The sequence below is a fragment of the Bacillus rossius genome, chromosome 3 (genome assembly GCF_032445375.1).
Source record: "Bacillus rossius redtenbacheri isolate Brsri chromosome 3, Brsri_v3, whole genome shotgun sequence".
NCBI classification, from domain to species: domain Eukaryota; kingdom Metazoa; phylum Arthropoda; class Insecta; order Phasmatodea; family Bacillidae; genus Bacillus; species Bacillus rossius.
Genome location: NC_086332.1, coordinates 80,355,940 through 80,372,909, shown reverse-complemented (window position 1 = coordinate 80,372,909; position 16,970 = coordinate 80,355,940). Strand labels below are relative to the sequence as shown.

Sequence of the window (16,970 nt, the reverse complement as noted above, 5' to 3'; positions counted from 1 at the left end):
ATTGGTTGGATAAAATATTCGCGTCCAACGTATCGTGCCCATCGCGGTACTGCGATTCCAGCATACGGAACCATTCCTGTACTTGTCTGGAGTGATCATGGGGAACTAAGGAACACATACGTCGGGTTGTTTGGACTGCACATTTGAACCCGGATATTATCTATTATGGTTCCTGAGATTTATCTTTGTGTCACGTCACTGATTGCCGTTAGTGTGAACTCTTGTCCCTTAAGGAATGTCAATGATGATACAATAGTGCGTGCACCATCATAGGGCTCATCATACAAATAATTGTAGATTGGTTATCAGAGCTTAGTTACCTAAATATCGAGAGGTAATGAAGCTCTACAATGCTATAATGGAGGAGCGATAAAGAGCGCAGGTGGAGGAAGCGATGCATTTCCCACTTGGGAAGAGACCCATCGTGGAACTGATTCGGATCGACTCCGTGGGTGGCCGCGACACAACAGCGACTCCACTAGTCCCTCTTCAGTCTGAAACAACTGCAGCTTCTTGGAAAGTAGGAGAAAACCTCAAATGCACACATTATCAGTTAAATGCCTGAATTTTGTATTTGAGGAATTTTTTCCTGTGTTCTTTCCGCAGCTTCACGTGATCATTACTAAAGGAGGTTTGGTTTTCCACATTAATACCATGAAATAATTGTTCACCCTTCCCAGGAGAAAAAAAAATCTCGAAGTTGAAAAAACACGTATTTTTCTGGCGTGCAATTGAGTGTGTGTGTAACTTAAGTTACCCTGGAAAATTTCCGGAACGCTCATCTGCCATTCCTGGAACGTACACAGTTCTGATGAACGCCAAATAAAGGTTGCTCTTGAAAACTATTGGATTATCAGAGTATCCAACCAAACTTATAAGCTCCTAGCCTAGGGTTACCGACAGGATAAAGGTGAAATAAATATTTTACATTACACAGTGCACTAAAAATTCTGAGTATTTAGAATCTCCAATTGCCTATCAATTTGGTGCCTAAAAAGCAATATTTAACTTTAGCGGGGATCAAGGATTGAACCATCGACACTTGCCTCCCCACTTGAGTGTCACCCCTGAGAGATATTAGCCTCTGAAAACCCTCATGTTTTAATCTTAGGCTTTCTATCAACAAATTTTTTGACTACTTCTTGGCTTTATTTTGGGGTTTCAATGCTATGTTCGATGACATAATGATGTGCCTGATGTTTGGGTCTGCTGTGTTGCAATTCTGATGGCCAGACCAACAACTAATCAAGGCCACTTGCAGAGACCAATTACAGCTTGGATAATAATGGCCCTAAATAAATAAATACACTTCCATAAAAACAGATCTTCAGTTTTTCATCGCCCATGAGAATAGCGGCAACATGGTGAGCCAACTCGTCGGGCTCTTCATTATTTCTTTAAACATAGTCTTAACCCCGAAATGAGCCGAGAAGTAGTCAACTCTGATGTGGATGTAATGATTTCTGGTCAATTCACTTGCATTATATGTATGGGCTTCATGTGGAATCACAGCTAGACTCTAGAATTTACCATTTTTCATGGGTCTTAATGGTTAGGGTTACCTGAACCGAAATTTCACTAAAAATTTCCTTCATGCAAAAATAAAATCCCCATAGATATGAAGCTTGATGAAACAGGCGAACCACAAGGAAAGATTTGACTTGCGTGCTTGCGTGCTAGTATGAAACCGCTGAAATAATATTAAGTGTTAAAATTTACCGTGTACATATTCTCACTATAGTTTTACGAAAATTCTAACTAATTATTTTGGAAACTATTACTTAGCATTTGTAATGAAATATGTACAGAGTTTTATACTGTCATTGCATATATCCTTCATAACGTAGTTATGTAGGTAGATATTAATGCTAGCGGTTATTGTGTTTAGAAGAAAATGTATAATCTTGTGGAACCTTATGTAAACTCTTTGTGACATAGAAGAGGTCTAAAAGAGAATGCTTAGTCAAATTATTTGGTCAGTGATAAGAACGGCTTAGAGGTAAGTCAAAATTCAGTTGTCAACGGGTCAAGTGATTTGCTCCGTGGAAAATTATCCACCAAAGCAATAACAAATGGGCGAGAGGAGGTCCTTTCCTCTCCTACTATTGATTAGCTTTGCCGCGGGTTTCATCACTACGGAAATGACTGGGTCGTGATGATCAGCCACGGGACCAATAATCTCCCAGAAGTGAAAGGCATGGCATATATCATGATGTACCTACACGCGATGGATCAATATCTGGATGATGCGGCGGACTGTAGAATCGCAGCTTCGCGTGATTGGCTGTCAGTAGCTTTGGAAGACCTCGCATTGGTTGGTTTTACCAATATGGCAGAGTTCACCCTGGCTACTTGTCTGCGAATAGTGCTCCACCATGTTGCTGGCAGTCCAGCAGTGTATTTAATTTGAACTCTATTAGGAAACACAACAATAAATGTAAGATTGAACTTACTACCGCGACTGGAATTCGCAGTGAACAAAACAGTTTAGCTTCTGAATGCACGGGTGTTATGTAGATTAGCTATACGCCTCGCACGCAGTGTTATATCACAAACCTCTCTGAAATAAACAAATATACAGTGTTTTTGTATTATCTTAACTTATGCAATGGGGACAAATGAACATAAATTATAACATTGTTATAACATACCCTCCCTAAATTACATTATAATTTTGTAGTATTATAATAATAAATGCTACATATTTAATGATCTTATATTTTAGCTTTTCCGATGTATAATTAATAGAATCACAACAGGTTATACATTATACTAAGTCTTATAAAACATTGATAAAGAAAAAGAAAAATCTTGCGTTATATTCTGATTCTAGAATAGACTGCATACACTTGTGCACGAACAAGTCAATGTAATTTGGTTCGTAGAATGCTGCCAAATACCTTTGGTATGGGTTTTATTAGGAATTTTATGATTTTATGTTATTTGTTGTGGTTTCTTTGTCTTAAGTGGATTATAGACTATCCTCAAATCAAAGAAAAACCCATGTAAATGCACAATGTTATACCTAACAGAATGTCACTATACTCGTAATAGGTAGGACTATGGTGGTTGAGTGGTCAGATCATTCGCATCCAATTACAGTGTTCTGGAATGAATTACTGGCGGTGCCGAACCCAGATTTTCCGTATGTGGAAAAAGTGGCCGACATTATGCTGTGCCGATGAATTTTTTTCGGGGTATTTCTGATTATCTTACCCATTATCAACAACAATGTTCCACAACACTTTCTCGCCCACTGTTGTCTCTCATCACCTCAATGTCTAAGAAATATTAACTCAGTCTTATGATCTTCCATCCATTTCACCATACACAAATCAAATAATAACACACATTTTAAATATCTCTTAATGTATAAATCAAAGTAATCACAATGGCTTGTCTCCAGGACCGTGGCGTCGGCGCTCAACTCGCTGGCCGCTATCACGATGAAGGACTTCGCGCACGGCCTCATGGGCTACACCATCCCCGAGAGCCGCGGGACTTTCGTAGCCAAGTGTCTGTCCGCGGGCTTCGGTCTGCTGAGCTTCGGGCTGGTGTTCGTGGTGGAGCAGCTGGGCAGCGTGCTGCAGGTTGGGCGTGCTATCTCTGACACCTATCTATCTTCTTGTCTCCATAGTATGTCATCCGCGATTCTGTCGTGGCCATGTAGATTACAGCGAGCTTCGGGCTGTTCGTGGTGGAGCAGCTGGGCAGCGTGATGCAGGTCGGGCGTGCTATCTCTGACACCTATCTATCTTCTTGTCTCCATAGTATGTCAACCGCGATTCTGTCGTGGCCATGTAGATTACAGCGAGCTTCGGGCTGTTGTTCGTGGTGGAGCAGCTGGGCAGCGTGCTGCAGGTCGGGCGTGCTATCTCTGACACCTATCTATCTTCTTGTCTCCATAGTATGTCATCCGCGATTCTGTCGTGGCCATGTAGATTACAGCGAGCTTCGGGCTGTTGTTCGTGGTGGAGCAGCTGGGCAGCGTGCTGCAGGTCGGGCGTGCTATCTCTGACACCTATCTATCTTCTTGTCTCCATAGTATGTCATCCGCGATTCTGTCGTGGCCATGTAGATTACAGCGAGCTTCGGGCTGTTGTTCGTGGTGGAGCAGCTGGGCAGCGTGCTGCAGGTCGGGCGTGCTATCTATGACACCTATCTATCTTCTTGTCACCATAGTATGTCATCCGCGATTCTGACGTGGCCATGTAGATTACAGCGAGCTTCGGGCTGGTGTTCGTGGTGGAGCAGCTGGACAGCGTGCTGCAGGTCGGGCGTGCTATCTCTGACACCTATCTATCTTCTTGTCTCCATAGTATGTCATCCGCGATTCTGTCGTGGCCATGTAGATTACAGCGAGCTTCGGGCTGTTGTTCGTGGTGGAGCAGCTGGGCAGCGTGCTGCAGGTCGGGCGTGCTATCTCTGACACCTATCTATCTTCTTGTCTCCATAGTATGTCATCCGCGATTCTGTCGTGGCCATGTAGAATACAGCGAGCTTCGGGCTGTTGTTCGTGGTGGAGCAGCTGGGCAGCGTGCTGCAGGTCGGGCGTGCTATCTCTGACACCTATCTATCTTCTTGTCTCCATAGTATGTCATCCGCGATTCTGTCGTGGCCATGTAGATTACAGCGAGCTTCGGGCTGTTGTTCGTGGTGGAGCAGCTGGGCAGCGTGCTGCAGGTCGGGCGTGCTATCTCTGACACCTATCTATCTTCTTGTCTCCATAGTATGTCATCCGCGATTCTGTCGTGGCCATGTAGAATACAGCGAGCTTCGGGCTGTTGTTCGTGGTGGAGCAGCTGGGCAGCGTGCTGCAGGTCGGGCGTGCTATCTCTGACACCTATCTATCTTCTTGTCTCCATAGTATGTCATCCGCGATTCTGACGTGGCCATGTAGATTACAGCGAGCTTCGGGCTGTTGTTCGTGGTGGAGCAGCTGGGCAGCGTGCTGCAGGTCGGGCGTGCTATCTCTGACACCTATCTATCTTCTTGTCTCCATAGTATGTCATCCGCGATTCTGTCGTGGCCATGTAGAATACAGCGAGCTTCGGGCTGTTGTTCGTGGTGGAGCAGCTGGGCAGCGTGCTGCAGGTCGGGCGTGCTATCTCTGACACCTATCTATCTTCTTGTCTCCATAGTATGTCATCCGCGATTCTGACGTGGCCATGTAGATTACAGCGAGCTTCGGGCTGGTGTTCGTGGTGGAGCAGCTGGGCAGCGTGCTGCAGGTCGGGCGTGCTATCTCTGACACCTATCTATCTTCTTGTCTCCATAGTATGTCATCCGCGATTCTGACGTGGCCATGTAGATTACAGCGAGCTTCGGGCTGGTGTTCGTGGTGGAGCAGCTGGACAGCGTGCTGCAGGTCGGGCGTGCTATCTCTGACACCTATCTATCTTCTTGTCTCCATAGTATGTCATCCGCGAATCTGTCGTGGCCATGTAGATTACAGCGAGCTTCGGGCTGGTGTTCGTGGTGGAGCAGCTGGAAAGAGTGCTGCAGGTTAAGACACTAACGATGATATTTGCATGTTGTTAAATTGACTTTACATTTTGAACGTTTGCCGTATTACAGAACATTTAGGAAATAAGTTGTGTTAAAATTATTTAATCATGAATATAAAAATGTTTCAATATTGTTGAAATATTTTCACACATGGAAAATGTTTTAAAAAAACTAATAGGACTCTCGAGGTAATTTCAGCAACATTTTTTTAATGATTACTGTGTCATATTCCCAAAGATGGCTTCGTGTAGGTTCTCCATCAGTTGATTGTAATTTAGCGTCACTGATTTTAGGACAGGATCTTGTGGTTAGGAGTTGTTTAAACGGCCAGGAATCTTCAAGTCCGTAGAACCAATAGGGAAAGGGTGACTTTCTGGTAGTTGAATCCAAAATATTGTTGCCCGGAGGTTTCTCATTGGTGGCTTTGTTTAGCCCTGTTATTTTACAAAAATGTTTGTTTAAATACTAGGCCAGAGTGAACTTCACAACCCTATAGAAAATACGAAAGTTACTCTATACACCATGTGAAAAAACCGGTGGAAAAAGTAGGGAACTGAAAACTAATTTATAGGAAAAGCTATTTTCAGGAAAGGAAAATGACCGTATATATTTATTCTAAATACCAATATACATTATTATTTTATAAATATTACCCTGTAAAATTAGTACATTCATAGTACATGAAAAATATGCTATATTTTCTTTGACCTCACGTAAAATCTGAAAAATTTTGACTCAACCCTCTCGTCTGTAAGACAGTTGAAGTGTGACACCATCTCAGTGCGGTTCCCGGAACAGGTTGTGATGAGCCGATGTTGCGTGTGCTGTGTCTCAGGTGGCGCTCAGCTTCAACGGCATGGTGGGCGGGGTCACTCTCGGCCTGTTCTCTCTGGGCATGTTCTTCCCCTGGGCAAACGCCAAGGTGAGTCCTGCTTAACTATTTTCTCAGGATTTATTTGTGTTTGCACTTCTAGGCTTGGGTCCCTGTGATACGCCTGTGAGTCCTCATTTCACGGAGATCGGACACTGCGATGTACCCATGGGGAGGTAAATCAAACCAGTTAGAAAACCAACTAACGACCTGAAAAACAACATAAAATCTTCCACAGTTTCTACAATACAGCTGATAGACCTACATGTGACATTATACTATAAGGTGGTTTTCTTATACGAAATTAGCATAATTTTTTTTCTTTTTAAATTAAAGCAAAGTGATAGAACATACCACCTGTTTTGCACGTTTGAGAGGCCCACCTACCTTCCCTTATTACTATTTCTATTTGAATTGAAACCAGGAAGTACCAAAGACGACAAGCAACATGCATTAAGAGGGTAGTTACCTCCATTCACAAGGCAGTGAGCATGCATGAAGCATTTTCGTTGTAATCCTTTGACCGCATTATTTAATTATTTGAAAGGATGGAAAAAAAATTCAAATATACATACATTTGGTGGTTTCGCAGATATTCAAATACTTGTTTTTAATACAACGGCGGTAAATGCCCATTTTGATCAAGTTTAATGATTTTGAATAAATATTTATCAAGCTTCAAAATTCTATAAAGTAGGCATCACACATAGTATAAAAAATATATATTTTTTGGTGCTAGAAAGGATTTCAAGATGTGTTTAGGAGTAGCCTATTATAGGGAAGTTTCGCGACATGTAAGTAGACCGTGTTGGTGTGTGTACACTGAGGAAGACAGGGTAAAAGGGACTGAGCCAGGCTGCTGCTTGTCGTGGCAGGGGGCGCTGGCGGGGTCTGTGGTGGGGGCCGCGGTGGTGCTGTGGATAGGGCTGGGCACGCAGGTGGCCACGGCTAGCGGCAGCATCAGGCACGAGACCAAGACAACGTCTGTGGAGGGCTGCGCCTGCCTCAACATCACCGACACCCACACTGCAGCCATCGATGAGCCGCGCGAGGAGTGAGTACTGCAGCAACACTGACTTCAGCACCCTCAAGCAAGTGCGTTCCACATCAACCCATGCCGTCCCTTAATTTGGGAAGGCACTCAGACACACAGAACACATTTACTTGTTGTCACCCCTTCATTTATCAATGCCATTGGGACACTTGAACCTGACTTTATGTATTGATCTTTGCACCTCATGTTTCGCGCCTCTAAAACATTAGGCTGTTACCTGAAGAGCCAATGTGCCAGGTAATAAAGTATTGATTGATTAAACAAGTGGTCGTAGCTATTTAGAGTAGGTGTTTCAGCTGTTCTTTAGCACTTTGTACCATTCATTAATATAATCTTGTGATCAATGATCTCTTCTTATTTTCACTTCTGATCACTGATTCAGGTTTTTTTCATCATTATCAAAGATATTTGCTCCTTGATAACAGTTCTTTCAGTCATGTAAGTATCTTACTTCGCTGTACCCTTCAACAGTTTAGTATGTTTGCTAGTTCACCGAACTCTTGTCTTAATGCTTTCCCTTCAAGCTTCTTTACATCTGAACCTCGTATGTCTTATTTTGAAATCTTGCTCTACAAGATTGAGAAAAAATGTTGCGAAGTAGTTAATAGCTAACTGAAAGCACTAAATGAGCTCTATCTGACATAACAATTTTGAATTTTTTAATATGTCCATCGGTTTGGCAGAGAATCAGGACTATGACAGATCACGTGACAGCCATCATATTCCAATATTTTGATATATCAGTAGGCAATAACATATCTCTGATCTACCTCTTTACAGAATCCTTACTTTTATACGTATTTTTAGACATCTGTGAGGTCATAGGTTCTGAGAAGATTTTGATCATGCTTATTCTTGTTATTTCAGAGTTTCCTTAGTACTGTTTTGGATATCGATGTACTCGTGCTTGTTACCCGATTGTTCGTCTCTGACACGTATAAACAGTTCCTGTCACCTGACTATGAATTAGTTGCTTTATAATTCTTTCAATGCATGTTTCAGATGTGGCTTTTGCAATATCTCGTACACAAGCAACTAGGGCCTAGTCAAAGAGACGAGTCCTCCCACTTGTTTTGTAGTCCTGCCTTAGCTGGAGGAGGCATCTATAAGTTCGTGAACTTGTAGATTACAATTGTTCATGTTTGTATATAGGGAATAATAAGCGAAAATAAACAGAACGGTAACTAATTATTGTACATCAGGCAAAACGTTAAGTTCATCCCGAAAAAGTTGCAACTTTAAAGTAAATTTTTAAGTGTAGTACCTAACAAAAGAACTTAAGCAAGTGCCTTGTTAAATAGTGAAAGTGAAAATTGCAAATACCTTATTGTCTAGAACAACACTAATCATAGTAAATCGATAGAATTAGACAGTGCGATGCGAAAAGAGATGTGATCATATAATTTTTAGTTAGTGAAAACCAATTCAGACAGTTTCAATCGAGTGTGAAAATTTCATCTGGGGCAAAACCAGCATTTTATCTCACAGGGGTAGTTTTTTCGGCATTGGCTACCAGCAATTCATAATAGCACGCAATAGTTATTAGACCAATTTTTTTAACTTGGCAGCCTTAAAAAATGCTATTTAACTTGAAATCAAAGAAAAGCAAACAAATATGAAAAAAAAAATAAGTGCGACTAAAAAAACTATATTTTTCATGAATTCCGCCTCTGCACTTGACTAATTATCTACTAGATTGTAAACACTATATAAATACTAGGTTTCAACATATTTAGTATTTACAGTTCCAAAGTATTATTTACTATTTGTTTTTGAAGTTTCAGAGAGGGTTTTGATACCCCAAAATGGCAACCCTCTGAATTTTCAAATCCTAGTTTATCCTAAGTCTATTATTTACGCATGTGGCAAACAAGTTGGACCTTTCCTGTGACTGGAATGTTTACCGGGCATATTCCTATTTACCCGCCAAAACTTTTGTAACTGGGAACAAAGTACACCAACTGGCCTACAGTCTGACACACTGTCACCACTTCCTCGCTTATTAGCAGTAATACCAGCCCATTCACTTTTATCTAAACACTTTGTGCACTGTCTTCAATAATGACTGCACTAAAAATCACCTCAACTTTAATTTCTGATAGTTGATGTTTGATTTTTGAGACTACAAAAATGATGCAGTGGATTTTGAGCTCTGGTATTCATTGCAAGAAATTGATAAATTAGTATCATTCAATATTCTATCTTAACGACAAATTATTTTACCAACCAGAAAGAGTTTACTTGTTATGGTAAGAGTCAGCAATGCTGCCAACCTCTGTAGTGCAGTTGAATATACACCAGCTTTCAGAGCGAGGGTTTCAAGTACTGGGTAAGGCATGAGAGAAAATTATTATTAAATGCTTGTCTTTTAAGTAGATTTTTAAAACAATAAAATCAATTTTGTCAAAAAAAAATCTATTTTTTCTTGTTGGTAATGAATAATTACCAAAGAGCCAATCATTTACAAAAAAATACTGGTGGTAGCAAATGTGTCTAACTCATTTAGCGAAGTTCATGTGGTCGAATCCAACACTTGGCTTGACTTGCATTTATGAGCCCCGAGTCGGGATAAGCGATTCGGAGTCTACTATAAACTTGGAGGTCCTATCACATTGAGCCTCTGTGGGATGTTTAAACCAAACAAACAAACTTGTTCTGTATGTTTGCCACTTCTTTGTTTAAACTCTGAAAACTACATTCGCTTTCCTTGTGTGAGGTCTTTAGATATCTGTGACCATCTTCTACCTCGTCCTCGCTCAACTTCGGTCTTCCCTCCGATGCTAACAATAATGACTGTGTCTTAATTCTTTGCTTCCCTACAGTAAAATAAAATTGTTCAATTGATTTATTTGCATTTGGCCTTTGAATTTCCATATTCAAACAGTCATTATAATATTATGGCTAGCATTAACATTAAATAAAAAATATATTCCGACGGTCACTCCTTTGAATAACTTCAAAAAATTTTAACTCTATACGTACCTAGTTTGTCTTACATATGTTCCAAATGTCAATATGCAATATGATAACTAGTTAAATATTTGAAAGGGTTTATTTGAAGAAAACCCTTAACGAGGATCCAAAAGCGTTGAGGTGGGCCAGACCTCAGGGTGTGGCATCAGAGTGGCGCAGCTTTGATCCCGGTTCCCCTCCCTGCTGCAGGGCCTTCGTGCTGTACCGCGTGTCGTACCTGTGGTACTCGGCGCTCGGCTACCTGGTCACGGTGGGGCTGGGGCTGGTCGTCAGCCTGCTGACCAGCTCGCGGCACGAGTACGACGTGGACCCGCTGCTGACGTCGCCGCCCGTGCGGCGGCTGCTGCGAGCCCTGCCCGACCGGCTCAGGCGCGCGCTCAAGCTCGCCGCCGAGGTGCGCTCCCTCGTCAGTTAGGGATCGTCCATTAATCACGTGAGGCTCGAAAAGGGGGGGGGGGGGTGTCGGGAAAAATCACGAAATATCACAAAGGGGGAGGGGGGGTGTAGAGAGATATCACGTGTATTTATTTTTTTTCACGCGATTTATACTAAACCGAAAAGTGACACGTGACCTTGACTCGCCGTAGCCAGGCAACAATATCCCCGCCCACCGCAACATAAACCACCCGGCTCGGCTTGCCATTCGCCAGTAAGACTGTGATTTTGGCGCTGAATACATGCGTAAATCACATATATAAGCCTTTCCTTTATTATTTTTATGCCAGTGAGAATAAACCTGCAACCTTAATGTGTGTCTGGCCATTTTTATCACTGTGCTTAATTTTCCAGAATTAAATTAGATTATACCTATATTTAAAGATAATATTCAGAAATTTTTTAAAAAAATATTTCATACCAAAAAAATACACGTGATTTATTGGGGAGGGGGGGTAATTCTAAAAACTCACCACAAATCACTAGGGGGGAGGGGGGGTTAAAAAATTGCTGTAAAAACATCACGTGATTAATGGACGACCCCTTACAGATGTTGCACGGAGCAACAGTTGCATTGTGTGAGCTGATGTTTGTTCGAAATGTTTTACGTCCCATCGAAGCGATGATTTGGCTTCTTTCTCTGATAAAGTAAGGCAAGTGTCCATAAAAAAAAAACTTTTGTCTGACCATATCATGATCACTCACTAAGGGTTCATTTCCTGTGTTTCTACAGCTTCTACAGAGTCTCATTTTAGGGAAAAAAAATAAATCTTCATAAAAATCTGGAATCGGCCCAAAAAATACCAACATTCAAACATGCCGACTAGGGGCCGAACCTTAAGGGAGATAGTCCTCGCTATTTTAACAATTTTCGAATATCAACTTGCTTGTAGTCAGGGGCGAATGTAGGGGGGAGGAGATATGGATATATCGCCCTTCTCCTCAACAAGATAATATTATTTCCATTAACAAAAGGAAATAATTTGAAAGCAATCAGCAAGCAAAGAGGTTCTATTTCAACCCCCCCCCCCCCCCCAAATTAAATTCTTCATTCCTTCCTGCTTGTAGTGTAGTGCAATACTATCGTATTCATGGCTTGATAGGGCATGAGATCTGATCACTAACACATTAGGTAGTTCTCGAATAAATATAAATACTACCCATTGTAGACGTTACAGTGGCACGAATATGTATAAAGTTACAATAACTATCATAGTTTTGCACAAATTACTTACAAACTGATATAATAAAGAATCTGTGTCTGGCGCGGACTCTCACGCCCCACATGTCCACGCTTGATCCCTGAAGGCAGATTTCTGCTGTATGCTCTTTACTGCACGAACGAAACACTGGGTCAGTTTTGCAGTCTTTGTCCATGTGACCGAAGCGCTGGCTTTGTCTACACTGTAGAGGGCCCTTGGGATGCCTATAGTTCTCTACTCGGATTCTCAGGCCGGAAAGGGTTTTTTGGGCGTGTATATTCTTTTGGAGTGTACATGTGGACATCTCTGCCACTAACTTATTTATAGGGCGCTCTTTGTGTCTTGTGGACAGGAACCAGAACCCATGAACAGGCTAGCTAATTGCGTTGAACACCTCCTGGAGGAATCCCTTATCTGTGCTGCAATGTACTCGGCATACATAACACACGCATTTTATAGATCTGATCTCGTTGCAGGAGGACGGAGTGTTCTGCTCCAGCCTGTTATTTGAGGTCTTGCACAGCCTTATGGTACCCTTCCTCAGTAGATGTGATGAGCAGCTGTTTGCGGCCTGGTTCTACACATGACTGAGGCTCACATCAGGGATGTATCCAGGGCGGCTATGATTGGTGGGTGATTGTGGCTCGAGTCCTCATACAGGGGTTTAACCTGCATCTTGCGCGAAGTTTCCCAATGGTGGTTTCATTCAGCGCGAGTGGGATGGGGGGGGGGGGGGGAGATGCCACAGGGCTTGCAACTGCGTTGGTGGGACGCAGCTTGCTGGCTGGCATGGTTGCTGGTCCGCTGGGAGCTTTCAATGCACCCTGCTTCCTGACAGTCGCTGGGTTTGTCAGCAGGAAGCGCGACCTGCCCCTTAACACTTCTGTTTTCGGCCGTTTCCTACGGTTAAATTATTTAATGGGAAGATATTCTCGTATCTAGAAACTTTAGTTTAATTAGTGACACGTTTAGGAAAATGCTTTTACGGAGAAGTTCCTACCGTAAATTTAAATAATATTACTTTATCCTTCTATCAGATTAGTTTTTTAATACTTAATAATAATTTGTTAGTTTAGTTGGTATGTGTTGTTTTAATAGGTATTATCCAGAAGTGTCTGTCTGAATTCCAGGTATGTACATAGGATACACAAATTTTAATGTAGGGTGGGGGAAAACTAATTTTATTTTTACATTCAATGATTCAATTGTAATTGGGTGAAATTATTTGTATCTAAAGTAATTCATAGTGCATTTAATTCCCCGTAATGGTCTTATTTATTACGAAAACAATAATCATAGTCTACCGAGAGTTTTGATGCGATGATAAACCTACAATAATCTTTTTTTCCCTTCAGTATTGGATTATATTTAAACGGTGTAAGAGTACTAACAAAAATAAAAACACATTTAATAAGACAGATCAAAATCCTCCACAGCGAAAACTTCTGCATTTTTCATGTAAACTTTATAGTTACGAGACAGTAACGAAAATCTGCCAATTTTTACTTCTAGCTCTTACGTTAATATTTAAGTAACTTTTGTCTACAAACAAAATACCAGTGCGAAGTAAGTAAAGTGTCTTTATTTAAAGTAGTTTGAGCAGCATATCTCTCGTACGACATTTTACGAATATGTCCGAACAAGTGACGAAAGAAAGAAGTGGAGAACTAGGTACAAGGGACAAGCTGTTTGAACGGACAGGTGGGACCTGGCAGGACGAGGAATGAAATTAACCACTTCGGTCTTACACTTTGTCCGAAAATGAATATTCCAGTTATAAATTTTAATAGTATCAAATGTAAGCGTTGTAGAGTGTTGGTTCAATGTCACAACCAAAGAGTAACTCAAATAGTTTTAGAAGCGCATACGCGAGATCATTTCTCACTTGCAGCGCCACCTACGTAAAATGGCGACTCCTGAGCGTAAAAAGTTTTGTGTTCTTCAATTTTCTAAAAGTAAATCTGTAATTTCAGTTCAACGTGAGCTCTCCATTGGAATCTCTTTGTATGAGAGGGGTTGAATGTCGATTGGTCGTAATGGTCGAGAATATAGGGCTCTTTTTCGCTGGACTGCTCGTTCACCTGACATAAAGCCATGCTATTTTTTTTCCGTTGGGGATTATGAAAGATCGTGTCACGTTCCGCCTCTACCTAATGATTTGCCAGAGTTGAGACACAGAATTGAAGATGCTATTGCTTCCATTACTCCGGACTTGTTATCCAAAGTGTGGGAAGAATTGAAGTTTAGGTTGGATGTGTTCCGTATAACTATTGAACATTTGTTAGAAAAACTAGGTTAGTTTACCTTCAATGTGATGTTTGATTTGTTGTAAATATTCTAAATTAAACTATTAAAATATGCAATTGAAACTAATACATTCTTTTATGGACAGAATGTAGAACTACCTCAGTTATAGGTCTTTTTCGCAGGTCAAAAACACGTATGACGATAGAAGCAGAAGAAGAGATGAAGGGAAACGTAGCAGTTTGGGTGGGGGAATGAGCAGAGGGACTTGGCGCATTTCTGGCAATGCGCAGTTAGCAACGCAACCAGAGTCCAAGGACACAGGAGAACTGTTTTAGGTAGATTTCGAAGAAAGTACCATGGTAACGATAGTACTATGGTTCGACTTCCGGAAATTTTATATATAGTTTTTCGTTTCATGGTCCACAGACGCCAAAACCATCGTCAACTCAAAAGATTATAAATATATATTAATTTTATAGACACGATAACTGCCGCAATTTTTCACAAAAATCTTCCAAACTGATACATAAAATCTGTGGAAAATATCGATCGAGTTCATTAATGGACAATTTCGGACCAAAGGGGTTGAAATGGGGAAAGATTTTTCAATAAACCGAAAAATCACTGTAACTCCCATAATATGGTAAATATAACATCCGTTGGAACGTATTATAACTCATAGCAGTAATACCAACAAATGTTTGTTTAAAACCATTATTGATACGACCAACCATTAAAGAAAGGGGTGAAAAAAATGGTTGGAGGACAAAAAATCATTATTCTGTTCGTAGGCACACTATCGAATTCGTTCAATGTGTTTGTAGATCTTATAATTTTATCGAAAACGGCTGTCTAAAACAATTCTTGACAAGAACCATTGTTGCAAGGAATTTAAAAAATAAGTTTTTAAATAACATAAAATAATAATAAAATCCGTACCTTGTACACTATAAATTCATTTATTTTTATTATAAAACGTAAAAATACTCTATCTGCAACTTTCGACCGAAACTATTTTTATATGACCATCCATTACTGCAAGGAATGAAAAATAACCGGAGTTAAAAGAATAAAAAATCATGACTCTCTTAATATTAACTTTTTAAATGTGTTTAAATTCTTTGTAAATCTTCCAAATATCATCTAAAACTTTTGTCTGAAACAATATTTTATACGACCAACCATAACTGCAAGAGCTGGTAAAAACAAGGGTTCATTATAATTTACAGTCATAAATGTTGAACTGATGTTTTTGCAAACACGCTGAGCTCGTGTTACGAGTTCTCCCCCTCCCCCCCCCCAAAAAAAGGCATCAACAAAAAACCCAGTGGCGCAACAAGGGGGGTGGGGTCCCCTCCCTCCCGAAATCCTAAGAAATACTAAAAAATTATAATAATTCCCACTAACAAAGGAAGGAATTTGTTTGCCAACGGCAGACAAAAGAGGTTCTTCCCCCTCCTCCACCAACGTAACAAAATTCTGCGTGCGCTCCTGCACGACAGCCTTTTAAAAACTCTGCTCAAAAGTTTCACAGGCAATGTTTGTTACTTGGGAGTAGTGTAGGATAGCCGGTCCGACGGCAGGATGCAGGATGTGGATGGTGCGGATTGTGATTGTCGGTCCGCCATCTTGGATTGTGACGTCACGTCGGCCATCTTGGACGAGCGTAACGGGACACAGCGTAACGGGACACGGTGTAACGGGACATAACGTAACGGGACAAGTAGATCACGGCGGCCATTTTGGATCCGCCATCTTGGATCCGCCATCTTGGATGACGTCATTTTGTTTTCTCGAACTTTCCACCATTTTGTTTTCCGCCATCTTGGATTATGACGTCACCGTTGCAATTTCCGTTACGGCCGCCATCTTTAACTTTTTTATTTATTATCCGATTTTAATGAAATTTTTTTTAAATTTATAAAAAAAATTAAATTAATAAAATTTTAATAAAATATTTATAAATATTGAACTTTTTAGACACGGAGTTCGGAGTCCTCGGTTCGAACCCGACGAGGTCAAAAAATTAAAAATGGCGACCGATCCTTCCCCCTGTGGTGGCTGCTGACAGACTGCCCCCCACCACTTTTTTCAAAGCATATATATCGACAGTGAGCATGACATCATGTCCGCCATCTTGTCTTCGATGTTGGAAACCATCATCATTGTATCGGCGGCGAGAGTGCGCTGACGCCTAGTTAGTTTGATTCTTACCCGCTAGAGTGCAGTAATCATTTATTACTGTGACACCCGCCATCTTGAAATTTGGCCGCCATCTTGAAAATCCGTAATTTTAATGCTAGATATTCGGGAAAAAGTTCAAAATCCATTAAATAAATTTGTAATCTATATACTGATTGATTAGATCGACTAAGGTCCTTGGTTTGATCCCTGGCCGATACAAAACAACTTTAATTTAAAAAAATACTAAAAAAGTGACAGGATTGAGAAAATAAAAAACACCGCAAGTACTTTTAAAAACTTTTATTACATAAATTCAATACACTACTACAAGTACAAAAAATAATACACAGACATAGAACTAAAGTCTTGTGGATTTCTCGATTCAAACAGTCTTCCTATTGTATGGACTAAGTCCTTTACATGTTCGTAAATGTCTATTCAGTCTATCAGGTCGACATATTGGTACACTACAATTTTCACACAAAACCGAATTATC

The 16,970-nt window shown here is 40.8% G+C and overlaps 1 protein-coding gene across 1 annotated transcript in view; it reads left to right on the top strand.

The window, feature by feature from the left end:
* Positions 1-16,970, top strand: part of LOC134531471 (sodium-coupled monocarboxylate transporter 2-like) — a 61,114-nt gene that overhangs the window by 31,612 nt on the left and 12,532 nt on the right. The window contains exons 10-13 of the mRNA XM_063367184.1: positions 3,407-3,590; positions 6,344-6,430; positions 7,255-7,433; positions 10,596-10,800. Coding sequence (XP_063223254.1) covers positions 3,407-3,590; positions 6,344-6,430; positions 7,255-7,433; positions 10,596-10,800 — 655 coding nt within the window. The remainder of the gene's footprint in view (positions 1-3,406; positions 3,591-6,343; positions 6,431-7,254; positions 7,434-10,595; positions 10,801-16,970) is intronic.